General features: G+C 38.2%; 7 protein-coding genes across 7 annotated transcripts; 4 read left to right on the top strand and 3 right to left on the bottom strand.

Annotated features, from left to right (window-relative positions):
• Positions 1 to 1,310: 1,310 nt before the first annotated feature.
• Positions 1,311 to 2,086, bottom strand: EV154DRAFT_569457 (uncharacterized protein; the record flags this gene model as incomplete). Its single annotated transcript, XM_051606139.1, has 2 exons — positions 1,311 to 1,678; positions 1,897 to 2,086. 2 exons carry the CDS (start codon positions 2,084 to 2,086, stop codon positions 1,311 to 1,313), a joined length of 558 nt encoding a protein of 185 aa, XP_051452222.1.
• Positions 2,087 to 2,346: 260 nt separating this feature from the next.
• EV154DRAFT_577739 (uncharacterized protein) lies at positions 2,347 to 2,805 on the bottom strand (the record flags this gene model as incomplete). The annotated part of the gene is made up of 1 exon (XM_051606537.1): positions 2,347 to 2,805. A coding segment is annotated over one exon (459 nt), but the record flags the coding sequence as incomplete, so codon positions are not given.
• Positions 2,806 to 9,799: 6,994 nt separating this feature from the next.
• Positions 9,800 to 11,325, top strand: EV154DRAFT_472712 (uncharacterized protein; the record flags this gene model as incomplete). The annotated part of the gene is made up of 1 exon (XM_051597914.1): positions 9,800 to 11,325. The coding sequence occupies exon 1, from the start codon at positions 10,051 to 10,053 to the stop codon at positions 11,323 to 11,325; it is 1,275 nt and encodes a 424-aa protein (XP_051452220.1). The 5' UTR covers positions 9,800 to 10,050.
• Positions 11,326 to 11,758: 433 nt separating this feature from the next.
• Positions 11,759 to 12,913, top strand: EV154DRAFT_577737 (uncharacterized protein; the record flags this gene model as incomplete). Its single annotated transcript, XM_051606536.1, has 1 exon — positions 11,759 to 12,913. One exon carries the CDS (start codon positions 11,759 to 11,761, stop codon positions 12,911 to 12,913), a length of 1,155 nt encoding a protein of 384 aa, XP_051452219.1.
• Positions 12,914 to 13,159: 246 nt separating this feature from the next.
• EV154DRAFT_577735 (uncharacterized protein) lies at positions 13,160 to 14,431 on the top strand (the record flags this gene model as incomplete). Its single annotated transcript, XM_051606535.1, has 1 exon — positions 13,160 to 14,431. The coding sequence occupies one exon, from the start codon at positions 13,160 to 13,162 to the stop codon at positions 14,429 to 14,431; it is 1,272 nt and encodes a 423-aa protein (XP_051452218.1).
• A 5,875-nt stretch (positions 14,432 to 20,306) lies between these two features.
• On the bottom strand, positions 20,307 to 21,572 carry EV154DRAFT_577730 (uncharacterized protein; the record flags this gene model as incomplete). Its single annotated transcript, XM_051606534.1, has 2 exons — positions 20,307 to 21,456; positions 21,517 to 21,572. The coding sequence occupies 2 exons, from the start codon at positions 21,570 to 21,572 to the stop codon at positions 20,307 to 20,309; spliced, it is 1,206 nt and encodes a 401-aa protein (XP_051452217.1).
• Positions 21,573 to 24,241: 2,669 nt separating this feature from the next.
• EV154DRAFT_569446 (uncharacterized protein) lies at positions 24,242 to 24,931 on the top strand (the record flags this gene model as incomplete). Its single annotated transcript, XM_051606138.1, has 1 exon — positions 24,242 to 24,931. One exon carries the CDS (start codon positions 24,242 to 24,244, stop codon positions 24,929 to 24,931), a length of 690 nt encoding a protein of 229 aa, XP_051452216.1.
• Between the last annotated feature and the right edge of the window lie 2,111 nt (positions 24,932 to 27,042).

The following is a 27,042-nucleotide window of genomic DNA, read 5'->3' as shown; positions in this document are numbered from 1 at the left end:
CAAAAAAACAAAATCAATCACAAGGATGCACAAGCTGTCCTAAATGAGGAAGCTGGGGATAATATGCATTATTTATTTTTTTTAAAAAAATCCACTAATAGCCTTCCATATTTTTTAAGTTTATCGCTCCTCCGTTTGTGACTTAACCCGGAAAGGCAATGGCTCCTTTAAGCTTGTAGTGACCAAAAGCGGAATTGAATCGGCTTCCAAGGTCTCTCAAATACTTTCAAATGACTTTGGAGTCTCTTTAAGTGCAACGAGCATTCGACGTTTACTTAAATCACTGTGCATTGTCCCATTAATTAAGCCGGAGAAACCATTGCTAAGGAAACAAAATATCGCTGACCGAGTAGCCTTTGCCAAAAGTCATACTACGTCGACAGAAACCGATTGCAAACACGTAGTTTGGTCAGATAAGATCAAAATAATTTTTTTTGGGTACGATGGGATATATTGGTGCTACAAAAAAAAGGATACACAGCTAAAACCGCAACACGTGCAGCAAACTGTAAAACATGGCGGTGGAAGTGTAATGGTTTGGAGCTGCATCACATGGTCAGGTGTTGGATTTTTAGTCCTTATCAACGGTTACATGAACAAGCAGCTATACAAAACTATTCTGCAAGAGGATCTTCTCAGAACATTAGAGGATTATCATTTAAATCCAAAAGATGTCGTATTTGTCTACGATAACGATCCGAAGCATAAGTCTATTTAAATCACCGACTGGTTTAACAATCACGAATTCGAAACCACGGTTTGGCCGGTACAATCTCCGGATCTAAACCCAACTGAGAATGTCTGGTCATTACTAAAACGACGCCTTTATAGTAACTATGATTAGCCGCCTACCTCAATCAAAGAGCTCAAGGAAACATGGTATGCAATCACAACTGAAGAAGTTAGAGCTTATTTGTTAAGCGTAAACAAACGTTGTCAAGACGTTATAAGGGCCAAAGGTTACTGGATCAATCCTTATGTTAAATTATCGACACATATAAATAAAAGTTTCAATCGCACCAAAAGTGTCCCAATCAAATTATTGACTTGACCAAACTTTGTAATTTTATTTTTATTTTAAAAAGAGTTTTAAATTTTTACGGAACGTGGCCAAAGCGTTCATAAGTATATAGTAAAAATGCTAGCCAAAAATAGTAGAAACGGATCGACTGATTCAAGCATCTTTGAAAAATGTTAAAACATTGGGAGACTTTTGGCGCGCACTGTATATCCCGAGATTCACATGCTTTTTTTTTTTTTCTTTTTTGTATTAACTATAAGTTTATTAAATATATAAAGAAGTTCTAAGATTAGCCTAAACGCGTCATTAGACTATCACTACAAACTAAAGGGGATTGAGTCTCTAAAGTATCAGCAATGAGTATTGCGTGATCTTGTTGAAACATGTTAAGAGCAGCTTCTGAGTTCCACAGATCACCATCAACCACACAACGCCAGTGGTATTTCCAAAGTGTAGCAAGTCCAGAACCAATAATAACAAGCATATCCGACGATAGGGGCTTTTGGGTTTGACCACAGAGAGATACAAAGCCGGACCAACTATCAAATTCAGTTTCGAATGTGTCACCAATGTTAAGGAGAGAGATCACTTTCCACCAGTACTGCCACTTATGGAAACATCCCACCACAAAATGGAACAAGTCTTCGGAAGAAGCGACTAAACAAATAGGGCAGCTTTTTTTTTTTTTTTTTGTATTAACAGTGAGTTTATTTAGCCATGAAAGAAATTATAGAAATCGAAAGGGAAAATTAAAAAAATATTTTTTAACAACATTTGTCTTCGCGAACAAATTATGACCTTTTAATTGGATTGTGTGCGAACCACCAATTTGGGAATTGGACCTTTAACGCCTGATTTCGGAACAGAATGCTTACCTAAAACCGAGCGCTTGGCACCAGCAACTTTAATAGCACCACTAGTAACTTCGACCATCGGACCAGCCGTCGAAAAAGCAGGAGTGGGAGTATTCATATGATGGTCAACCTCCATGGATACACTAGCAACAGTGGTTGCAAATTTAGAAGCTGCAGAGCCACTTGCTTCAAACTTGGGCGACGTAGACATGTCAGAAATATCTGTGTCCGATCAGACAGCACTTGAGCGTCGAAGCTCTAAACGGTGGGGAAGAGAAAATCAGTTGGGATCTTATCCAAAACAGGCAGTTCCGTAATACCAAGATTCTTCTTTTTGCAAAACTTGGCGGTATGTCCACTACCATGACACGACAAGCATTTGGTTTTCGCCAACTCCGGGCATTTAGACCTTGCGTGTCCAGCCAAACGACACCAGTGACAAACCGTGGGTGCACCTTTAAATGTTGCCGAAGCAAAACAGTCCCATTCCTCCAAGTACAAATTATTTGTAAGTGGTTCATTCTTGACCTTATCACCAGAAGCATCAATATAGCCAGCCGAGATATCAAGGATAACCGACAGCTCACCTTCAAAATACCCACCGCAAGTGTACTCTTTCACCTGGTACACTTCACCGTAATAACGCAGAGATCTTTTGAGATCCGCCAGAAACGTATCCTTGTCTGGAATTCGCAAAAGAGTCATCTTGACATGCACAAGTGTATTGTTGCCACTAGGAACAGAAGGAGAGCCTTTAAACAACAAGTTCTTGTAACTAACACCGTGAGTGATTGCCTTTGTAGTGCTTGTTGGCATTACAAACTTAACTTCAACCATGAATTCACCAGCAGAGCGAGTACCATAATTGCTAATAGGACGAAATCCCTGGACAGCACCACATTGATCTTCAATAAGTTCATAAGCTTCTGTCCGATGCTTAAAAAGTGAAGCGGGAACGAAAACAAAACAGAACCAGGCGTCAGTGCTTGCTTGACAATAGAAGCTCGAATGGCATGATTCTAGTTCTGTTGGTTCGGTGCGATATCTTGGTTACCCTCTATACCATACCTCAACGCAGCTCGATGCGTTTCTGGATGAAGATCGGCTTAAAATACTGCGACACTCGAATATCTTACGTCAGAGCAATCTCTCTCTGCGTGGATCTGGTCTTGTTGCCAATTCTCTGCTTTTAAGTCGGCTCTGGCACATTTTGCGTGTGGTGTTTGTACCACCTAAGTGGCTCGATTCTGTCCAAGCTCTGGTTTGTGGATATTTACTTCGTTTTTGGCCCCGGCCCTTGATGTCTACTATGTATGTCCCGCGAAAATTCGGTGGTGTTAGCTTAGGCGATGTGCATCTGCAACAGCTAGCCTTGCAACACATTTACATTCAACGGTTGATCTCCGGCCCGAAGACAACTGATTTTGTTTCTCCTTGGTGGTTCGTGGTATCCAGTTATATACCGGTCACGCCTCAATTTTACCCTTGTTCTTATATCCGACTAAATTTCAAAATTCACTCAAACGGATAGTCCCTTTGGCTCAATTACGCAAAATTCTACAGAAGCTTCCTCCACTGTCCTTGTCCAACACATGGTCCGCTCGATGGTTTCTAGATCTGCCTCTTCAATGTGTTGTAACTGTTGGTGATGCAGTTAATACTTGGTCTCCGACACTGGTACCTTCTTCTGTGCCCCTTCGGTATTTGGTCTCTGATATATTCTCTTGGAATCAGTCTACCTACAACTTGCTAAATACACGTGTCGTCAATGCTAGTAAAGTGAAAGACGTTCGACGAGCCTTGTATCCATCCGATGGCTGGTTTGCTGCAACTGGTTTTCTTCCAACAGCTTTGCATAATCAATCAAACCGCGATGTTCTGCTCCCGGCATGGCTTCCAGCGCTTTATCATTGGACTATCCCCCAAGGCCGTGGTAACATGGTTACTGTTTCTGGTATACGTCCAGGTGATCTTCGTTGGTTTTCGCATCCAGATCGAGCGAAGTTTGAGATTCGCGCCGTCATACCTCAGGTGGTTCCAACCCGGTTTTTACTTCGGCCTTCCTTATGGCGGCTATTTTGGTCCTTGGATATGACAAGTAAGGCTTTCACTCCCTGGTGGCGGCTACTTCAAGATTGTATAGGCTATAGGGCTAAACTACACCGGTGGTCTCCTACTAAGTATCCTTGTGCGAGCTGCCCTATTTGTTTAATCTCTTCTTCCGAAGACTTGTTCCATTTTGTGGTGGGCTGTTTCGATAAGTGGCAATACTGGTTTAACGTAATCTCCTTTCTTAACATTGGTGACACGTTCGAGACTGAATTTGATATTTGGTCTGGCTTTGTATCTCCCTGCGGTAACAACCAAAAGCCTCTATCGTCGGATATACTTGTTATTCTTGGCTCTGGATAAGCAACACTTTGGAAATACCATTTGCGCTGTGTGATTGATGGTGATCTGTGGAACTCTCAAGCTGCTCTTAACATGTTGCAACAAGATCACTCGGTACTTATTGCTGATACTTTAGAAACTCAGTCCCCTTTAGTTCGTAGTGATAGATTAGTGACACCTTCGGGCTAATTTTATAATTACTTTATATATCTAATAAACTTACAGTTAATACAGAAAAAAAAAAAAACCCTTCTTATGAAATTCTGATGGAATTCTTATGAAATTCTCACAAAATTCCTATAGAATTCTTATGGAATTCTCAAAAAGAGTTGACATGTTATTCACGTGATTATCACCTGATTTTCACATAAAAAAAAATTCAATAGCTATACCGGGATATGTGGCAAAAAACGGTCGATATGAACTAAATGACAAAAACAAAAACATGTGTTGATGTTGTACTAAAAGTAATGAATGTTATAACATAAGAAAATTATGCACATGTTTTAAATCGTATGGTTGTGACAAACCGGGTTTTAAATGTATTCAACCACCGAATCGCCGCTTAAAATTGATGATTGAAGTGATTCTATCTTATTTTTTTTTGGAGATTTTGGATTTTACTTTTTTTTTTTTTTTTTTTTTTTTAGCTTAAAGAATTTGGGTAAATCTTGATACACGGTCGATTTACACGGTCGATTTGAAGTACCGACCCAAAAATATTAAAAAGCATGACGTAGACATTAAAAAGTTCAAAAAGCGTGACGTAGACATTCAAAAGTTCAAAAAGAGTGACGTTTCATATTTGAGAGATCGTGTACTGAGCGTGTATTTGAAAAATGTGGGGTAATGAACAAATTTGGCACTACTGCTTTCTCTTTGCTTTAATTTTAATGTTCTCTCAAACTAGAAATGTGCGTGACAGCATGCATGCTGAATTCAATCGTACATTTGCTGTAGATAAACACTTTGAGACAAGGGAAGAACTGAAGAATGCGATCAGTACTTTTGGAAAAAAATACAACGTAGTCTTTTCCATTAAAGACTCTCATCCTGGTAAAGGTCAATATGCTTACATCTGTAAGCACGGTGGCTTTAAGCGTGATCTTGGAAAGAAAAATACGACACTTGTTGATGAGGTTACCGAAGAAATTATTGACCTTTCACAAAACGTTTCTTCCGTGCCTGAAACAAAAACAGTCTATCAAAAAAGTACCCAAAAGTTTCTTTGCCCTGCTTCGATTACTTTGTTTGGATTAACTGTAACCAAGAATAATATGATCCACAATCATCCAATTTCACAAGACGTTACCACATATGCCATTCATCGCAAGCAAAGCCCCGAAATTATGGCCAGAATTTATTCTCTTTTGGCCAGTGGACATAAAGACCCTGTCACCAGTGTCATGGATGTAAGTATTCTTATTAATAACACAAAATATCTCATGTGCTCATTATATATACGTTATCAGACCTTAAAAGCTTTGAATGTGAACAATATAATCAAAAAAGATATCCAGAACATCCAATCTTTGTATTTGAACGACAATGGAGGAAAAGAGATGTATTCACTTATCACCGAGCTGGAAAATCTTGGGTACGTTATTCGTATCCAGGTCAAAGAAAACCAAGAAGTAAAGGGAATGTTTTTTATTCACGAAAAAGCAATTTCTGAAGCTAGACGCTGGCCCGAGGCTATAACAATTGACGCCACCTACAAGACAAATGCCCACAAAATGTCCCTCGTCAACATTGTTGGAACCAGCAACGCCTCCTCAGTCAAAGGAGGAAACCGTTTACAAACCTTTTCCGTTGCAGCCGCTTTTGTGAACAGCGAAACTGAGGATACTTACCAATGGATTTTGGAAGAATTAAGGGAAGCTGTTTGGCCGACTGAAACCAGTTTCAAGTTGCCCTCCGTTATTGTCACTGACAACGAACAAGCTTTACGCAATGCAATTGAGACAGTTTTTCCAGAAAGCCAGCATTTGCTTTGCTCATGGCATCTTTGGAATACGATGTCAACAAAGCTGGCTATTGGCAAGGTCACTTCGGTAGAATATAATTTGCGTGTCGCTGAAGCCGAAAGTGAATTTAAGGCTATGATGAATAGCTCGGATTTAACTTCGTTTCAAAAAGCAAGTGATCATTTTCAGCAGATCATCACAACTGTTGGATATTTTAAGGAAGATGGACAGATAGCGTTGTCTTATTTGAGAGACGTGTAAGTATTTGTAATTATACATGCTCTTAATTTATATATCAAAATTAATTTTGCTATTTTAGTTTGATGAAGGAGGACGAAATGAAACGATGGGCTGGATTTTATGCCAACCAACATGTTCATATGGGAAATAGAACTTCTGGTAGAGCCGAAAGTTTCCATTCTGGATTGAAGAAAGCTTTGGGAAGCCAATCTGCTTCGAGGATGAGCTTGACAACCAAGCGTATGCATGCGTATTACGAAAAAAAGGTATGATCGATTTACAATTATTTGTCTTCGGAAACGTGTTAAAATAACATGATCCAACTTTTAATTTTTAGAGAGAAGATAGGTACAGAAGATTGGCAATAGAAAGAATAAGTATCAGCTCTGTTATTTTTGATGAAAGTCGTGAGTATCGCTTTAAAGATCTTGCCTTTAAAGTTGTCCGTTTCGCGATGGATAAGATAAGAACAAACCTTGTTGTTTCGCTGCAAGATTCGTTTCTGTCCAAAGGCAAGGACTGTAACTGCTGGGATCGTGTTAGATATAATCTACCATGCCCTTGTATTATCAGTAACAATCCCGGAGTGCTTCCGTTGTCGATTGTAGATGAACGTTGGAGATTTGAGCGTGATGAAGGTATTGTATAGAAGAAGAAAAGAAAGACACATGTTTGCAAATATAGATGGTTTTAATGATGTCTGCCTTTTAGATTACGAAGAGGCTAACGAAAACAAAGATGAAGGTAAAGCCATGGCCGAGAATGTTAGCGAGAAGAAAAACGGTAAGTTCTTTTTTTATCTTGCAGTTATGGGAAGTAAAATGAGGGGGGGGGGGTATGATATACCTGTATATTGTTGTATTGCTATTTCGGTAAATATATTTAAATAAAACGAAATCCTTCATCAATTGTGATATATTATAAATGGTACACTACAATTTTTGTTGTGTTGCTTAAATGTATGTGATGATCATTATTGTTCGATATGTGTTTTTAAAAGTTTTATGAAATTATATCCTATAATATTGTGAGTAATTTAAGAAAATAGAAAACTAATAAAGTTATAATCCCAATTATTTAATAATAGACGAAGTGAATGTGGAAAACGAAGTCAAGGCCGAAGTTACGAGTACAAATGCAGCAAAAGCAAGGTATGATCTTGATAGAGAAGGTGAGTTAAACAGAAACAGTATTGCTGCATTAAAATTAAATAGATAAAACAAAAACAAAAATAGACGACGAAATTGTAGATACCACTATTCGGGTTCAGGAAGGTAATTTGTTCACAAATAAAAAGCTGGCAATCACAAATTCATATTTTTTATAAAACAAAAGTTGATGAGGATGAAAAAAGTGAAGAAGAGTGCTGCAATGAGGATGGAAAAAGTATGCCAGCTAAAAATGACACACCTTTGCCGTCCAAAGGTAATTTTAAATAAATTATTCCACAAGTAAAAAAATAGGAACGCTCAATATTTTATTGTTATAGAACGTACAGAAGAGGGACCAGAGAACAACAGAGAAAGGATGATTCTCCGTGTTGAGAAGCTTTTGCATGGTATGTTTACCAAAATAAACTCTTTGGGAACGCAACAAGAAGTAAGTGATGCTATTAAAGTATTGGAAAAGGCCGATTTGGATATCAAAGAGCCAGTGATTAAAATGGACGAGCTGCAACCCCCATCTGTAAATACAAACAGAAAGGGACGCAAGTCGAAGCGTGGTATCAAAAGTAGCACCGAGAGACTGAAGATTGCGAAGGAGCTATTCGACGAACACCAGCTGAAGGAGATAAAAAAAAAGGAGAAAAAAGAAAAGGAAGAGGAAGAATTTGAAAGAAAAAGAAAAAAATTGTTTCTCGAAGAAAAAGAGGTAGCTCTTGAACAAAAGAAAAGAAAGTTGACCCTTTTTGTTTCTCAAGACCCCAACTATGCCAAAAGTGATGTGAAAATTGAAAAAGAAACATCGCATTATGATCGGTACGAGAAATGCAGATAAAAAACGTTATATATAAACTTACATGTAAACGATTGTTAGAGTCACTTCTTACCGTAATGCCAAAAAGGATGTAGCATTTAATTGGATTCATATCCAACCTAAAAATGTCATTGCTGCAATTCATGACGTCGGGGCTGATGGAAATTGTGGCTTTAGAGCTGTAGCATTAGAGGTATTTAACGACCAAAGTAAATGGATAAAGGTTAAACATCAAATGCTTGAAACCTACCTCAAATACCATGATACCTTGTATAAGCCAGTTGATGAAAAGGTAGTCGAATTGGAAAGAATCAAGATGGTCAAACGGTTGAACTCTACTAAATCACCATGTCTCAACCAAGAGGATCAGATATTGTGGTTTAGTACGTTCAGCTGTCCACAGGTTGTAGCCGATGCATTCGAACGTCCGGTAATCCTCTTTTCGTATGTCAAATATCCATTGAAAGAAACTGGAGAATTTAGAGAGAATCGTGAGGCACAAGTTTTTTTTCCGTTGATCAACATGCCGCTTCAAAATGTTGAAAAACCAATTACGCTTCTTTACTCGTCATCACATTTCTACGTCGTCGAGTTCCATCGTACACCAACAGGACGTATAAAAAAATTTGAAAAACCTGTTGTAGATATGGATCATGATCGTTTAAGACGATCATACCCTGATATCTGCAGCGAACAAGATTATGCAATCCTTTATTAAATGCTTCCTTAAACAATTTTTCTTAGTTCTTCAAAAAAAAAAAAAAAATTTACTCTCAATAAAAATTCGTATTACTTATATGTCTTATTTATATTTTTTCTTAATTTCGTATCGTATTTTAAAGATTCTTTACTTTAACAGTTAATGTTTTTTAGCTTTAATCACTTCACACACACTATGTTTTTTTTACCTGATTATCTTCAATTCGTTGCATTAGAAAACTATGCCAAATTCAATTACAAATTGTTCATAATTTATTTAATTTGGGTACCTTTTTAACTAATCCATACGAAACACTTTGTTTGTTTGCAGAATTCAGAAAACTATTTTAATGCCAAAACTTTATTGTTTAAGCAAATACTGGAGCACACAACCAAAGAATGGCTCTTGTTGATACTGCTTATATGCAAAAACCTTTTTCCCAAATTTGTATCTTTTTTCCCTTTCCCCGCACTTTTCAAATACACGCTCAGTACACGATCTCTCAAATATGAAACGTCACTCTTTTTGAACTTTTGAATGTCTACGTCACGCTTTTTGAACTTTTTAATGTCTACGTCATGCTTTTTAATATTTTTGGGTCGGTACTTCAAATCGACCGTGTAAATCGACCGTGTATCAAGATTTACCCAAGAATTTTTACAAAAAGCTTTCTTTCCAATCTTTATCCCATCCATCCGTCATCAAAAATCGTTCAATCCGTTCAAATTTTTGTTGTATTCGGCGCGTCCCAATCAGCTCTATCTTTTTCAATTACTACGCTTTCACCAATCTCTTCGATCTCGCCTTCAATTTCGACATTTAAGACATTTGTGAAAACATTCTCTCGTATTTGCACATTTAAAACCGACATTCTTAATTTTTCCTCTGGATCATTTAACAATGTCAACTCAAGATCATGTTTCCTGTTCAACTGTGGCTTCTCGCGGTGCCTCCAAGAAAGTCCTGCGTCCTCTTCCTGTCTCTGCCGAGACTGATTCTAAATTCAAGTTGAAAAGTAACACCCTTTTCCATCATCCTGAGCTTGACTATCAAATTATGGTACGTCAAGCTGCGTCTATTGTCAAGCAAGCACTGACGCCTGGTTCTGTATTGTTTTCGTTTCCCGCTTCAATTTTTAAGCATCGTACAGAAGCTTATGAACTCATTGAAGCCCAATGTGGTGCTGTCCAGGGGTTTCGTCCTATTAGCAATTATGGTACTCGCTCTGCTGGTGAATTCATGGTTGAAGTTAAGTTTGTAATGCCAACAAGTACTACAAAGGCAATGACTCACGGTGTTAGTTACAAGAACTTGTTGTTTAAAGGCTCTCCTTCTGTTCCTAGTGGCAACAATACACTTGTGCATGTCAAGATGACTCTTTTGCGTATTCCGGACAAGGATACGTTTCTGGCGGATCTCAAAAGATCTCTGCGTTATTACGGTGAAGTGTACCAGGTGAAAGAGTACACTTGCGGTGGGTACTTTGAAGGTGAGCTGTCGGTTATCCTTGATATCTCGGCTGGCTATATTGATGCTTCTGGTGACAAGGTCAAGAATGAGCCACTAACAAATAATTTGTACTTGGAGGAATGGGACTGTTTTGCTTCGGCAACATTTAAAGGTGCACCCACGGTTTGTCACTGGTGTCGTTTGGCTGGACACGCACGGTCCAAATGCCCGGATTTGGCTAAAACCAAATGTTTCTCGTGTCATGGTAGTGGACATACCGCCAAGTTTTGTAAGAAGAAAAATCTTGGTGTTACAGAACTGCCTGTTATGGATGAGATCTCAACTGATCTTTCCTCCCCCACCGTTGAGAGCCTCCACGCTCAAGTCCTGTCTGACTCGGACAAAGATATTTCTGACGTGTCTACGTCCCCCAAGTTTGAACCAAGTGGCTCTGCAGCTTCTAAGTTTGCAACCACTGTTGCGAGTGTATCCATGGAGGTTGACAATCACGTGAATACTACCACTCCTGCTTCTTCGACGGCTGGTCCGATGGTCGAAGTTACCAGTGGCGCTATAAAAGTTGCTGGTGCCAAGCGCTCGGTTTTAGGTAAGCATTCTGTCCCGAAATCAGGCGTTAAAGGTCCGCTTCCCAAATTGGTGGTTCGCACACCATCCAATTTAAAAGGTCATAATTTGTTCACGAAGACAAAGGTTGTTAAAAAATAATTTTATTTAATTTTCCCTTTCGATTTCTATAATTTTTTCAATGCTAAATAAACTCACTGTTAATACAAAAAAAAAAACTTTTTTTTTTTTTTTTTTTTTTTTTTTTTTCTAGCGCATCATGTTTTTTAGCTGGCAACGCTTAAAGAATTTTTACAAAAGGTATTTGCATCCAAAAACGGCTTTCTTTCGCTTAAAGAATTTTTACAAAAGGTATTTGCATCCATACTCTTGTTTCAACGATATCTCGGTGAATTCTATATATCCATCAGAAATTTTTATTGCATTCGATTCCTCTCTATCTTTTTTATTTATTACGCTCCCCTCCATCTCTTCGATCTCAGCGTTTATCGCGACATTTAACCAATCCGGCAAAGATTTCAACATTCTCAATTCTCAATCTCCAATTTTAATTTTCTTTCTGGATTATTAAACAATGGCAGAAAATCTTCACAATTCCTGGGCAACATTCGTGTCCCGTGGTAATTCCAAGAAAGTTGTTCGTCCTTTATCTGTCCCTAAAAATGTGGACTCTCAATTCAAGTTACAAAGTAAGGTCATCTACCAAAGTGAAGACCTTGAAGGCCTCATCAGAATGCAGAAGGCTACCGAAATAGTGAAACAGGCCCTGACACCTGACTCCGCTCTTTTCTCCATTCCTGCTTCGTTAATCCAACATCGTACCGAAGCATATAAGCTTATTGAAACGCAATGTGGTCCTGTCCATGGTTTCCGCCCAATCAGTAATTATGGTTCCAGCTTAGATGGTGATCATTTGATTGAAGCCAAATTTGTTGATGACTCAAGTTTTGACAAGGCAATTTCTTCTGGTGTTACAATCAAGAACACCGTTATCAAAGGAACCCATTCAAATGATAGCGAAGTGAAGAAGCTTGCCCACGTGAAGATATCACTTTTATATATTCCTGATACGGAGGATTTTCTTGAAAAGTTAATGAGGTCTCTTCTTGTTTACGGAGAAGTCTTGCAAGTCAAGGAGTACACTTGTGGTGGATATTTCGAAGGCGAATTATCACTGATACTCGATACGACTACCGGTTATTCTGATGATGATAATGGAGAGTATGCCAATGAGCCGCTGTCGAATAATTTATATTTGTTCGAATGGGATTGTTTTGCTTCGGCATCCTTCAAAGGTGCCCCTATCGTTTGTCATTGGTGTCACCACGCCGGTCACGTACGCTCCAAATGTCCCGAATTGACCAAAACCAAGTGCTTCGCTTGTCAAGGTTATGGTCATACCGCGAAGTTTTGTAAAACGAAAACGTTTCAGCCAGTGCAAGTCAATACTCCTAAGGAGGAATCTAATATCGAGCTGCCTACGATTGTTGAACAGGTTATCTCCGATTCGGATACAGACCTGTCAGATGCGTACCAGCCTTCGAAGATTGCTGAAAGTGGTTCTTCAACGTCTAAGTACGCCACAACAGTAGAAACGGTGTCCATGGAAATTGAAGAAGACGAGGGTACATTACCGGTGACAGTTCCGACTTCCCATTTGGCTGGTAAAATGTTTGATGGTGGAAATAGTTTAGCTTTCCCTTTTTTACTTCTATATCTAACTTGCTAAATAAACTCACTGTTAATACAAAAAAAAAAAAAAAAAAAAAAGGTATTTCCATCCAAAATCTTGTTCGCATCCATCCGTTATCAAATCTTTGTCTATCCGTTCAAATTTTTTGTGCATTCGATTCGTCTCCTTCTGCTCCATCTGTTTGAATTAATACACTTTCGTGCATCTCCTTGATCTCGTCTTCAATTTCGACATTCAACACATTTGTGAAAAGATTTTCGTATAACTCCCGATCATTAAACTATGTCAATTTCACCAGATTCTACCTGGGCAGATATTGCAGCTGTTTGTAACGCCAAGAAGGTTTTTCGTCCCATACATGTCTCGGATGAGACTGATTCTGAATACAAGCGTGCAAGTACCATTATTTACGAAGATGAATGTCTAGAGGCTCTCATCTTGACACAACAAGCGATGTCCATCGTACAGCAAAAGTTGACTGATGGATCTGTTTTGTTTTCTTTCCCCGCTACCGTATTCAAGCATCGTTTCGAGGCTTACGAGGCCATTGAATCCCAATGTGGTCCTCTACACGGCGTTAGACCCATTAGTTATTATGGGGTTCCTTCTGACAGTAACATGTTGTTGGAGGTTAAGTTTCTGGATGATGGTAGCACTATGAAGGCTATCACCAATGGTGTCTCTGTTAAAGACAAGATTTTTAAAGGTTTTCGAACGAATTTTTCCGACAAAAATACTCTGGTACGCGTCAAGTTCTCGATTTTATATATCCCAGATAAAGAAAACTTTCTGGAATATTTGTTAGCATCTTTAGTGTATTACGGACAAGTATTAGAAATCACGGAGTATTCCTGTGTTGGTTTCTTTGAGGGTCAGATGTCCGTCATTCTGAACACGGCGGTAGGCTACACGGATGAAGATGATGAATATCACGCAAGTGTACCTTTGTCAAACAACTTGTATCTATCGGAATGGGACTGTTTTGCTTCTGCGACCTTTAAAGGTGCTCCTTCTGTGTGTCATTGGTGCCATGTTGCTGGTCATATTCGTTCCAAATGCCCGGAATTAGCGAAGACCAAATGTTTTGTATGTCATAGTCATGGTCACACAGCCAAGTTTTGTAAGAGGGGAAAACGTTCCGTTGTTAGGCATCCTGTTTTCGCTGAAGTATCAGAAGATATTGACTTGGATTCAACTGATTGTCTTGATGCCACTATTTTGTCCGACTCAGACACTGATATTTCTGATGTTTCTACATCGCCCAAGATTGTTTCCCGTGGTTCCGAGGCTTCCAAGTTTGCAACTACTGTTGCTAGTGTGTCTGGAGAGGTGGACCATGTAATGGATACCGCCACTCTTCCTTCTTCAAACGCAGAATTGGTTGGTAGAACTGGTGGGACAGATAAAGGTCTTAGTCCACAACGTTCTGCTTTAGGTAAACATCCTGCCTCTAAACAGAGCGTGAAAGGGACGTTTCCCAAATTGGTGGCTCGAACACCCCCTACTCTAAAAGGTCATAATTTGTTTACGAAGACTAAGGTTGTTAAAAAATAACCATTTTAATTTTCCCTTTCGTTTTACGTATAATTCACTTATTGCTAAATAAACTTACTGTTCATACAAAAAAAAAAAAAAACCATACTTTTTTTTCGCTGGCGCATCATACTTTTTTTGCTGGCGCACCATACTTTTTTTGCTGGCGCACCAGACTTTTTCGCGCACCACTTTTTTTTTTGCTTTATTCTTTTTCTGTTAAACTTTTATTTTAAAATGAATTCAAACGATTCACACGATTTTTTGAGTGAAAGCCAATTGTTAATCAACAGCCTTTTGTCTGTAATTAACCCCACTGAAGAAGTTAAAGATAGTTTCGAGGAGATCTTCGACAAACAAAACGATAAACAAACCGATGCTCGAGAGAAACTGGCAGATGAGTATGACTGGGAATGTCTTACTGACCCGGAAGATGAGGATATCAGCGTCAAAGCTACACGAGATGTTCCTTCATTTGCTGAGACTGTCCAGCCGAATGAACGTGTCATTGAGGTAAAGGCTGCTTTTGAAGCCGAACTTACAGTTGGAAAAACATTTTTGGACAAGGAAGCTGCAAGACTTCAAATAACGTCTGTTGGTATGACCAAGAATATCCCTTTTGAGACTCTCAAAAGCGACAAATCTTACATCAAGTTGATTTGTAAGCATTTTGGTAACTATCGTTCTGCCAGAAAGGGTGAAGGTAATTGTAACCATAATCTGGCATAGAGTGGAATATTAATTCTGTAAATTGTTTTCGAAAATAGATGCAGAAGATGCAGGAAATGATGAAGGATTAGAGAGTATGGTTCAACGACCTAACAGAACCACTGGACGAGCAGGATGCTCCGCATTTGTTTATGTCCGTAAGGATGCGAGAGCTATCGGTCAGCCATGGACAATTCGATCCAGCTGTTTCGAGCACAATCACCCTTTGAGCGACGATAGAAGGGTGTATCATAACAACAGAAAGCTCGAGGCCGAAGATCAAGAACGCGCAATTAGTCTCATGCGTGCAGGAACAACACCAAGTGAAACTTTAAAGGTAAGGTTGCAAGTGGATATGGAGAAATTAATCGTTAGTAGAGCTGTAATCATAATAAAAGTTATTATTTTGCCTATAATCTTTATAATGTCTTTATATGCCCCCTTTTTATGTCTTTTAATAACAGTAACACGCTGGTAAATAGATTCTTGAGACAAGAGGTGTCAATAACTTAATTGTCACGGATTTGACTAATATCCAACAACAATTTTGTCGGGATAAACACACTAACATGTGGAACTTTATTAAAAACCTCGAGTCCAGTGGCCATCAGGTTCGTCACATGACAGATAATGATGAAAGAATTTGTTGTGTGTTTTTTATACACCAACATGGCATTGACGGGGCCAGAAAGCTTTCGGAGTGTATTATGATGGATGCAACATACAAGATTAACTCCCACAAAATGGTCTTGTTAAATTTCGTTGTAGCTGGTACTTTGCGTTCCAAAGAAAAGCCCAAGCAATTGACAACGGTACCTATTGCAGGATGCTGGATGGATTGTGAAACAGGTGATCGATACCGATGGGCTTTAAAATGCTTTCGTGAGATTGTTTGGCCCGTTGGTGAAAGCACGGTGGATTTACCAAAGTGCGTTGTAACTGATAATGACGAAGCCTTATTAGGAGGAATCAAGTCTGTATTCCCTGACAGCAAACAAATTTTATGCTGGATCCATGTGCAGAAAAATTTTATTTTGAGATTTAAAAACAATCTGTCAAAGGAGAAGAGACAGGACAGTATGTAGAAATAATAGAAAGAAGTAAATATGTCCGTATCAATTTTCATCTAAGCATAATAACATAGGAAACGTTTTGGAAATGGAAGTTAAGTCATTCATGGCCATCGTAAAGAAAATGGCTTTGACATGTGCAACAAAAGCCGAATTCTTAAATGCCAAAGATGAATACGAGGCTTTTGTGTCCACCAAGGGTATGTGTATTCAAGTTGGTGCCCAGACATTAATAAATACCTTCACTAGTAAGCATTTATTTTTCTTATAACATATTTGTCTAAATTAAATTACGTACTTCGTTTATTAACTCGAACATATAGCATGATGCTCAAAAAGCAATATTGGGTTGGATATTATGTGAACAATTTTATGCCTATGGGTAATCGAACATCAAATAGAGTTGAGTCTACACATGCAAACATCAAAAGAAGAACAACACTTCGTCTGGAAGCATGGCTCTTGTTACAGAAAAAATTGATCTGTGGATTAACAAAAGAGTACGTAATAGCTGAACCACAGTTTATGTTTTGTTTACAATTCTAAAAAAAATCTGTTTTCTAGGAAGACTACCGCAACCTACAGTCAATTAAAGAATCCGTCTCTCAACGACCAGTTTTTTTAGAACATGATATCATGGATAAACTTTCCTTGATAAAATTGAATGTTTCCAGCTTTGCTTTCGAAAACATCAAGAATGAGTTGATGGAAGTGAAAGCTTCTGAGGAGAACCCTGACCACGTAAGCCATACCTTATCTGGTGGAAGCTGCCTCTATAAGCTTCGAAGAAATTTTAGGCTTCCATGCAGACACATCCTTGCTGTTTCGTTTATTGAAAGAAAAATTCCATTAAACGTAATTCACCAAAGATGGAGAATCACATATTTTTAGGGCAGCGGTAAAAATTCAATGTCTTACAAATTTTATTATCCTTCTTAAAACTAAACTAATAATAATGTACTTCATATTGCTACCGTGGCCGAAGTTTCTGCCGAATTGGCTAAAGGTTCTCCGGACGAATTGGATATCAATACAACAGAAATCCAATTAAGACTGGAAAAATTGATGTCTTTGTGCAAGGTTTTGCGGAGCCAACAAGAATCCGTTGATCACATAAAGGACATGGATGCTTTGATCAGTAAGTACTCAAACGATCGTTTAGAAAACACTCTCGCACCAAAAATTGTCGAAATCCAGAAGGGTCGTCCTGAAGGCACCAAAAGAAACAAGCGTGGTGTGAAGCACGAAGACGAAAAAATATCTAATGAGCAAAAAAATGCGAAAAAAAATTAGCAAAACAAAAAAAAGTAGAAAACAACAAGACCCAAAAAAATAAACCAAGTCTTCGTAAGCCATCGACAACAGCCATCAATAAGCTCAGATCAAAGTAAATATATACCCTGCTTAATATTTCACGGTATTAATATCTGTATTTGTTTAGATACAAACCACCTGAAGAGGTAACACGCGACTCCGACAATAGCAATCTATTTAAGATGCCAGATAGTCAGTATGCCGACGATGTTCTTGTATTTGTTAATCCCATTCCCGATGGTAATTGTGGATTTTGCGCTGTCATTGCTGCTGTTTTTGGATACGAAAAATCCTGGATCCAGGTCAAAAAAATGATGTTAGCTACTTTTTCAAAGTATGCTAACTCCATTTATTACAGCTACGAGTTAGACGAAGCATACATAACAACAGAACTTCAGTCAACAAAAGCGCCATGTCTTGACAATTTGAATATTTGGCTTGATTGTTATGGCTGCCCTCAAATAGTTGCTGATACGTTTAGACGACCCGTAATCTTGCATGCAACAACGCCAAAAACGGACAAATATGATAATCTGTAGAGGGATGATGATGGAAACCTCATTTATACCAAAGATGCAATAACTTTTTGGCCATTTCTTGGTTTAGATTTGGAGAAAATGAATGAACCTATAGTTCTTTTTTTTATTAACAGTCATTTCTATATGATTGAGCCCATTGTTGACTCCAAAACCAAGAAAGCCATTATCCCAAAAAAATGGCCAACCATCAATTTTTCTCATCAAAAAATATTCAATGTACACCGAGACATCTGTGTTAACGACGTATCTGAATATTATCAAAATAACTACATCTTTTTTTTTTTTTTTTTAACTATCACGTATCCTTATTATACTTATTCTGATCACATTTATCCTTAAAATTATAAAATAAAAAAATAAAAAACTTAGACAAAAAAACATGAGATTGAACTCAAAAGCACAGTAGGAACAGTGATGGAATTGTTTGTACTATTTAACATCATATTTGCATCCATTATGTGTGAGAAAAAGTATGTTGCGCGAAAAAGTGTGGTGCGCCAGCGAAAAAAGTATAGTGCGCCAGCAAAAAAAGTATGGTGCGCCAGCGAAAAAAAGTATGGTCTGCCAGCGCTAGCAAAAAATTCATGTGCACAAATTATTTTTGGTCCGACCCGGAATTTATTATTTGAGCGGAACAAAAAAGTATGGTGCGCGAGATTTTTTTTCAAACAAAAAGTATGGTGCGCGTATAATTAGCCAATAAAAATTCATTTTAGAAAAAGAAACATTATCGTGAATTCAGTAGTGCGTTTTGGGTTTTTTTTTCAAATACTAGAAGGGTTTTTGGTACTGTCAGATTTTAATCCTTTATTTGGATAATTTCTTTTTTTAGCCGTTCCCAAGCAAACTTTATTTTCAAAAGCAAATCGCTCAATTTGTAATAAAGTTTAGTCCCCCCTATATATATACCAGCGTATGACAACATTTTCGAAATTTTCATGTTTACTATCCTCAGTTTCCCTTTGACTTTCAGTTATATTTTCTTTTATTTCAGTTTTTTTTGCTTTTGCTTAAATACAAATTTTATAATGCTTACAACTACGCAAACAAATACTTTGATCGCCATTTCGACCTTACGCAAACAATTGAAAGATATAAGAACATGACAATAACAAATAGTTTCGATGTTTTGGCAACAAAGTCAGTTACGAGACAACATAATCCAAGAGGGTTATCTCTATCACTCAACATACTTTTTCGACATTCCTTCTTTCTTCGAGGCTTTGTCCTTTCTCATTACTGGTAGACAGACCACCCGTACGGAGACATCTGCGGAGGGCGTAACGTTTACCAACCACCATTACTGGACAATAACCAATCCAGATTTACTGGACAACAATAACCAACGTACCATTTTTCGAGCCATGTACAGAATGGATCGCACGTCCTTTGAAAGGCTTGTTATTGAACTGAGCAACCACCCTGCTTTTGTTCTAAGAGCACACAACGCTTTGCCAGTTTACGTACAAGTATCCTGTGCTATATGGCGCTTGGTCAACTGTCATCTTGGATATAGAACTTCTCACATGGCTTGGGGTGTTTCACATAGAAGTTACATAAATTTTTTATACGGTTTTTAACAGCTGTTGAAGATGTTTATGGCGATTTCATCAGCTGGCCCTTGGAAACCGCCAGAGTCAATGATATCCAAAATGGCTTTGAGTGGCCACATGGTAATAGACCTGGAGCTATCCGTCGTTTGCCTAACGTTATAGGTGCCTTGGATGGTGAAAATGTTGTGATCAAAGCTAGAAAGCATCACAAGGAACAGTGGAGAGATAGAAAGGGAAATTTCTCTATGAAATTGACGGCTATCTGCGACGATAGAGGGCTTTTTACGTACATACGTGTTGGAGATTCAAGTACAATAAAGCTATTTCGGAACATTTTTAGAGTGTGTGGTCTGATAATTAGATAGGCCGTACTCACGATGCTGCAGCGTTTCGATGGACTGAGGTTTATACAGAATTCTAAAATAATGCAAATAGATATTGTTTATTTAATAGATATATTCCTGCCAGTAAGTGCTTATCTTATTAGTGGATTACATTTATACTTATCATTGTTTATTGTCGCATATGTAGATTCGGCATACCGTTTATGTCCGAACATGATTGTTCCCTACCCAACAACGAAAGTTAGAGGCGAATCTGCCGAAGCTATATCGAAAAGAAAATTCAACAAGGTACACTTTTTTTTTTTTTTGTATCAACAGTGAGTTTATTTAACAAGATAGATATAGAAGTAAAAAAAGGGAAAGCTAAACTATTTCGGTTTAGCAACCTTTGTCTTCGTAAACATTTTGTGACCTTTAATAGCATGTTGCGTCTGGACAACTAACTTAGGAGCAGGACCTTTGGAGGTTTGCTTGATAGCCTTCTGTTTACCCAAAATGGAACGCTTTTGTCCTAGCATTTTTCTTCCACCTTTAACCATTTTAACAGCCAGATGGGATGTCTGAACAGTCACCGGTAGTGTACCCTCGTCTTCTTCAATTTCCATGGACACCGTTTCAACAGTTGTGGCGTACTTATACGTTGAAGAACCACTTTCCGCAATCTTCGACGGCTGGTACACATCTGACAGGTCTGTATCAGAATCGGAGATAGTCTGTTCAACAAACGTAGGCAGCTCGATATTAGATTCCTCCTTAGGAGTATTGACTTGCACTGGCTGAAACGTTTTCGTTTTACAAAACTTCGCGGTATGACCATAACCTTGACAAGCGAAGCACTTGGTTTTGGTCAATTCGGGACATTTGGAGCGTACGTGACCGGCGTGGTGACACCAATGACAAACGATAGGGGCACCTTTGAAGGATGCCGAAGCAAAACAATCCCATTCGTACAAATATAAATTATTCGACAGCGGCTCATTGGCAAACTCTGCACTATCATCATCAGAATAACCGGTAGTCGTATTGAGTATCACTGATAATTCGCCTTCGAAATATCCACCACAAGTGTACTCCTTGACTTGCAAGACTTCTCCGTAAACAAGAAGAGACCTCATTAACTTTTCAAGAAAATCCTCCGTATCAGGAATATATAAAAGTGATATCTTCACGTGGGAAAGCTTCTTCACTTCGCTATCATTTGAATGGGTTCCTTTGATAACGGTGTTCTTGATTGTAACACCAGAAGAAATTGCCTTGTCAAAACTTGAGTCAACAACAAATTTGGCTTCAATCAAATGATCACCATCTAAGCTGGAACCATAATTACTGATTGGGCGGAAACCATGGACAGGACCACATTGCGTTTCAATAAGCTTATATGCTTCGGTACGATGTTGGATTAACGAAGCAGGAATGGAGAAAAGAGCGGAGTCAGGTGTCAGGGCCTGTTTCACTATTTCGGTAGCCTTCTGCATTCTGATGAGGCCTTCAAGGTCTTCACTTTGGTAGATGACCTTACTTTGTAACTTGAATTGAAAGTCCACATTGTTAGGGACAGATAAAGGACGAACAACTTACATGGAATTACCACGGGAAGCGATTGTTGCCCAGGAATTGTGAAGTGTTTCTGCCATTGTTTAATAATCCAGAAAGAAAATTAAAATTGGAGATTGAGAAATGATAATGTTGAAATATTTGCCGGATTGGTTAAATGTCGAGATAAACGGCGAGATCGAAGAGATGGAGGGGAGCGTAATAAATAAAAAAAGATAGAACCGACAGAGAAGAATCGAATGCAAGAACAATTTCTGATGGATGTATCAAATTCACTGAGATATCGTTGAAACAAGAGTATGGATGCAAATACCTTTTGTAAAAATTCTTTAAGCGAAAGAAAGCCTTCAACAAGGTACACTCTTCGGCCAGAATGACAATTGAGAGAGCATTTGGGACACTTGCAGCACGTTGGAGATTTATCAGTAAGTATGTTTATATCAGAAAAACAAAGGATATATGTCCAGTGATTACTGCAGCATGTATCCTTCATAACCTCTGTATAAATATCGGTGATCCTGACTTCCCTCCGGATATAGTAGATGATGACTATGTTTTGGAGGAAAGTGGTAATAGCAATGAAAATGATAGAGAGGGTAAGAATGGTGGATCTGTAGCTGCAGGACTACAGAAGACCGCAATTTAACAGATGGTTTTCACAATAAAGAAAAATATTTACTAGCAATTATTTATTGATTATTACGCATTTGAGGAGCTAACAAAGCTAATAGTTCACTCATCTGAGCTTCTGATCTTCGGTATATGGCATTCCCTCCCGCATTTCAGCTATCATGTTATTAGCATTGGCGTTGTTGCTAGAAATATGCGTCTCCATGTACTCCCTCAACATTCTTTCATGACGGCCAAGCTCCCTATCGTTTACACAATTTCAAACTGCTTCCCAACCTAACTGTTCCGGGGTTAAGTTTACCTGTCGTGGGCGAGGAGGTACTGGTTGGTTAGGTGATTGGCGAGGTCTAGGTGTCGGCTCTTGACAAGGTCTAGGTGTCGGCTCTTGGCGTGGACGAGGTGTTGGTTCCTGCTGGGGGGAGGAGAGGGTGATGGTTGTTGAAATGAAGGTGGTGGTTGGCGATGAAAGGAGGGTGATGGTGGTTGATAAAAAGGTGATGTTTGACGAGGGGGAGGCGATTGAGGTGGCACAGTTCTTCTTCTACTAGTGGGATGTTCTAGGTCCTCGGACATAGAAGGTCGAACATGCTCAAAAGTTGACGATGATGGATGCAAAGAGGAAGAGGAGGGCAAAGGGTTTGCTTCTGCACTGGGAACAGGTACAGATGGTGGAGCTGTATTATCCGTAAAGCGTCTCGTTTGAGAGGAGTAAATATGGGGAGGTCTAATTGTAGGATAATCCTGAAGTATTTCATCCAACTTGTCATATATCTCATCAGGGGCGAAGCCAGATTCTCCAGTTGTTGATCGTCTGGTGAATTCTTTCTTGTAATTCTCAACAAGACTCTTCCATTTACTCTTGATAGGTTCTAATTCCCGAGGCGGAACATTGGCATGTTGAGCTTTTTAATCATACTCTTTTTTCAAATTACGGTAAGTTTCTCCAGTCTCGAAGTCGCTTCCAGAACTTTCAAGAGTAGTTAAATAAATGGCATTGCATTCGATAAGCAACATTGTTTTTAAATATGGCCATGAAGGACCACGTCTTCTTTGAGAGCTGGGATTGTCACCAAATGAAAAAACCCTGAACATTGTTAGGGAAGGTAAATAAAAAAATGAAGTTTTATAAGAAATGAAATATTCCAAGTAACAAACGGTTAAATTATTTGAGACTAAAACTAGATATCTTTTTATTAAATGGAAAAGGGGATCCTTTTTATAAGGAAGGATTGAAATAGATTGTTATCCGGGAAGATCAGATAAGAGCGTGGATTGGAAGTAGACATTAATATCTTGATCAGTTAATGGTTTATGTTTCAGTGCTGGGTTTCTATTAAATGTCAAGTAGATTATAGGCTGGATATATAGTGTGTATATATCAAGAAAAATAAAACGAAGAATAAGCCATTGTGGATTTTTATATATTGAAGCAGTCGGGTCATCTTAGTATTTCAATATCAAATTTTTACGTCATGTCATACTTGTTTTTACTTTTTTGTAATTTATACCCCCCCTAGGGGGTATATATTACTAATTTGTAAATTGCCCAACCCCTCATAAATTTTGGCTGGTAAAGATTTTTTTTAAAGTTTAAATTACTATTTTGAGCGAAATACTTTTGTTCCCAAAACGTGAAAAAAGTTTCGCTTGGGAACGGCCTTTTTGCACTGAAAAATTTTCGACCTTTTTTATAATTATCTCTTTTTGTAACATTAATTTTTTAATTATTCAAAATGGAATCTGATGTAACATTTCATCAAAAAAAATAAAAAAAACAAACAACGAAAATAAAGTCTTATATTTGGACCATTAAAAATTTTTTTTGTGTGCTTGTGAGGGGCCTAAGAATCCCCAATAATATCAAAGAAGTTATCCAGGTCAATGAAGATCCTTTTTTTTGTATTAGGTCAATTAAAATCATTTTTCGCTTTTAACACATTAATAAAGATCTTTTATTTGTGTCTGATCAACTGTATAAGACTTCATTAAAAATTAACCAGTGAATACCGCTTTTGCCAAATATATATATATATATATATAAACGTGTGAACGCAGACCTGGGTTTGGATTTATTTGTCGAGGAAACGAACGAAATTGAAAAAGACTTACTGTAACTGGTATGGTTCTCGGTCGCACTCTTCCTAAAGGAGATGTCAGAACAAGCAACTCGGATGACATCACGCTATCAGTTGAGCAGATCAAATACGCTGCTTTTGATGCGTGGGTCCCTTTGGAGAAATTTAAAGAAATTAATCACCTTCGTCGAGTAAATCAAAAGGTGACACCTTTAGATACGGGAGCTCACGGTGTTATCTACGCCAGCTCTACTTGTTCTGGTAGCCCATACGCATATGGTTTTGTTGTTGATCAAGAGGATCATAAAGATTTCTTTTTGAGAAGCCATCAATTTGATACGCATGCCAATTCAAATATCATAGTTATAAGAAAATGCATCGTTGTTCAAGTCACCTCTGTTGTCCAAAGAAACATGATCGCAAAATGCGACAACTCCCGACTTTTACCAAATGCTAAAAAAAAGTGTCTTGGTGACCTTGAGACAGCAACATTTGTGGATAGGGGTAATGACACCCAATTTCTTCTGGTGGTCGAAGTATCAAACTTGAGAACGACAGCATCAGTTGATATTTTAAAGAAATATCCTCTTTCCCCTTGCTCCCAAACCGATCCTCGTAAAACACCTACTGATCAAAATAATGATGATGTACCTGCTCCTAGCTCTCATACGATGTCCACCATTCCTGAGTTGCCCTCGAGGGTACTAAAAGACATTTCTCATTGCTGGACATGATTCCAGTATCCATGTTTCAAAGTTGCTCGAAAGAGTTTAGCTCATAGAATTAATTTACAGTTGACAAGATTCTCAATTTTTATTATCAATAGGGGGATGTTCACCAGAACATAATTCGCAAGTTTGGCTTCTTCAACAGTTCTCCCGAACTTGCTAATTGCGCTCTTTCTGAGTATAGACTGAGACACAATACAGAAGTAACTTTATTTGAAAGAAAAAAACAAACTCTATATCACAATTAATCAAATAAAAAAGGGTAACTATACGGACACCGTTTTTTTTGGTGTTAAAAATATTGAGGGACACTGTTTTTCTGTCCGGCCCGGATTTTTTTTTTTTTTTTTTTTGCACTATAAAATAATTTCAGGGACACCGTTTTTTTTACGGACACCGTTTTTTCTTTACGAACATCGTTTTTTTTACGGACACCATTTTTTTTTACGGACACCGTTTTTTTCACAGACACCTTTTTTTTACTGATGGCGCCGTTTTTAGAGATATTAGTTCATTTTATATTTGAAAAAGATAAAGGTTTTATTGGGGTTAATATATATCGAGTAGGAAAAAAGAAAAATGGGCTTAAGTGTGTTGATAAAACTCAGAGAAATCAGTTGTGCAAACGTCTCTGTGCGTTGTTACAACTATTTTATGAAGAGGGCTAACTTGCGGCCAATGTTCATATTCGATGGGTTTTTTGCTCTTTACGTTGGTTTGGCGATCCAGAAGATAGAAATGCGAGCTTGTTAAAAAAATCATGATTGGATCAGCCAAGTATTGGGTATCCAACTCAAAGAAAGGGACAAAAGTCTGACGGGATTTGTTATAAACGATGTTACCGTCAAGATCACGTTCGATACCGGTCGTTTTAAATATTTTTGAAGAACTTAACAGAACCACGGGACGTTTCATTGTATCTGCAACTAGTTGCGGGTAACCGATGGTGTCAAACCACATATAACGGTCCTCCGGGTCTAAACAGGGAGATTTTGCTACTTTAAATTTTCTTTCTAAATAGTTCATGTCCAGTTGCATGGTTTCATATACATTTCGATATGACCGGAGTGTTGAGCATCGATTTTTTGACTTAAATCCAACCTTCTTCATGTCCAAACAGTGCTAGTCTGATTGCTCGAAATCCACACTTATCATCACCCTGAGGATCAATCAAAGCTACAGCTTGATTGGCATCTAATAAATCCAATTGTTTAAATAAACCAGGATTATTGTTCAGAGTTTGGATGGTTGTGCCGTTTTATCTTTCAAAATAACGTAAAAAGTCAGTTTTGAATGCTTCAACACGTTTAATAAAATACTTACTTCAATGAAATTTCTTTTACCACGTTTGATGGAACAGTTTTCTTGGCTTTTGTCAGCTGCTTCCTTTTTTTTTTATCTGTTTTATTTTTGGTGAGCTGTCTACGATATCAGCCTTGCGCTTCTTGATTTCATGCTTAATGGCATCGTCCTCGTGCTCTAGTGCCAGCTTTTCTCTCTTATTGCTTTTTGGGCGGCCCTTCTGGGATACCACAGTAACAGGAGGAAAGTGCGGTTTCGATTGATAACCTCCAAGCAAGATCATCGTACAAGGCATCAATACGCTTTATTATACTTTCGTTCTCTTGCTGGCTGCTGGCCGTCTTCAACAACAGAGAGAATTTTTCAAAACGGATCATCAGACAGCTTTCGTAGTCGCCCAATTCGTCAACGGATTGTGTTTTCTCACTGGCTTCTTTCGTTATCTCAGCAATGGTGGCAACTGAGGACATCAATATTAATATTTATTAGAATTTAAATTAAATATACAACCCATTAAAGAGTACTTACCACTTCCGTCAATATAATGGATTCTCCATCTTTTTGAAATTGCCTTAAGAGGCACAACGCTGTTGCTATCAAAGAGTAGCTTTACCAACACGTGTCTGCACGGAAGATTGTATTTTCTTCTTACAGAACACGGACAAGTCTGATTTCTTAGCAGTGCATGGCTCTTATGATTCGGATTTTCGCTGGCCAGTCTCAATTCTACCAATTCCGACTTTATACTCTCAAGAGCAATGTTAGTGATATTCGTTTGAAGTTGACGGACTTCCGTCATGATATCAACATCAAAT

This window comes from Mucor mucedo (genome assembly GCF_025094135.1).
Source record: "Mucor mucedo strain NRRL 3635 chromosome Unknown EV154scaffold_153, whole genome shotgun sequence".
Taxonomy (NCBI): domain Eukaryota; kingdom Fungi; phylum Mucoromycota; class Mucoromycetes; order Mucorales; family Mucoraceae; genus Mucor; species Mucor mucedo.
This window is presented reverse-complemented; position numbering and strand designations above follow the sequence as displayed.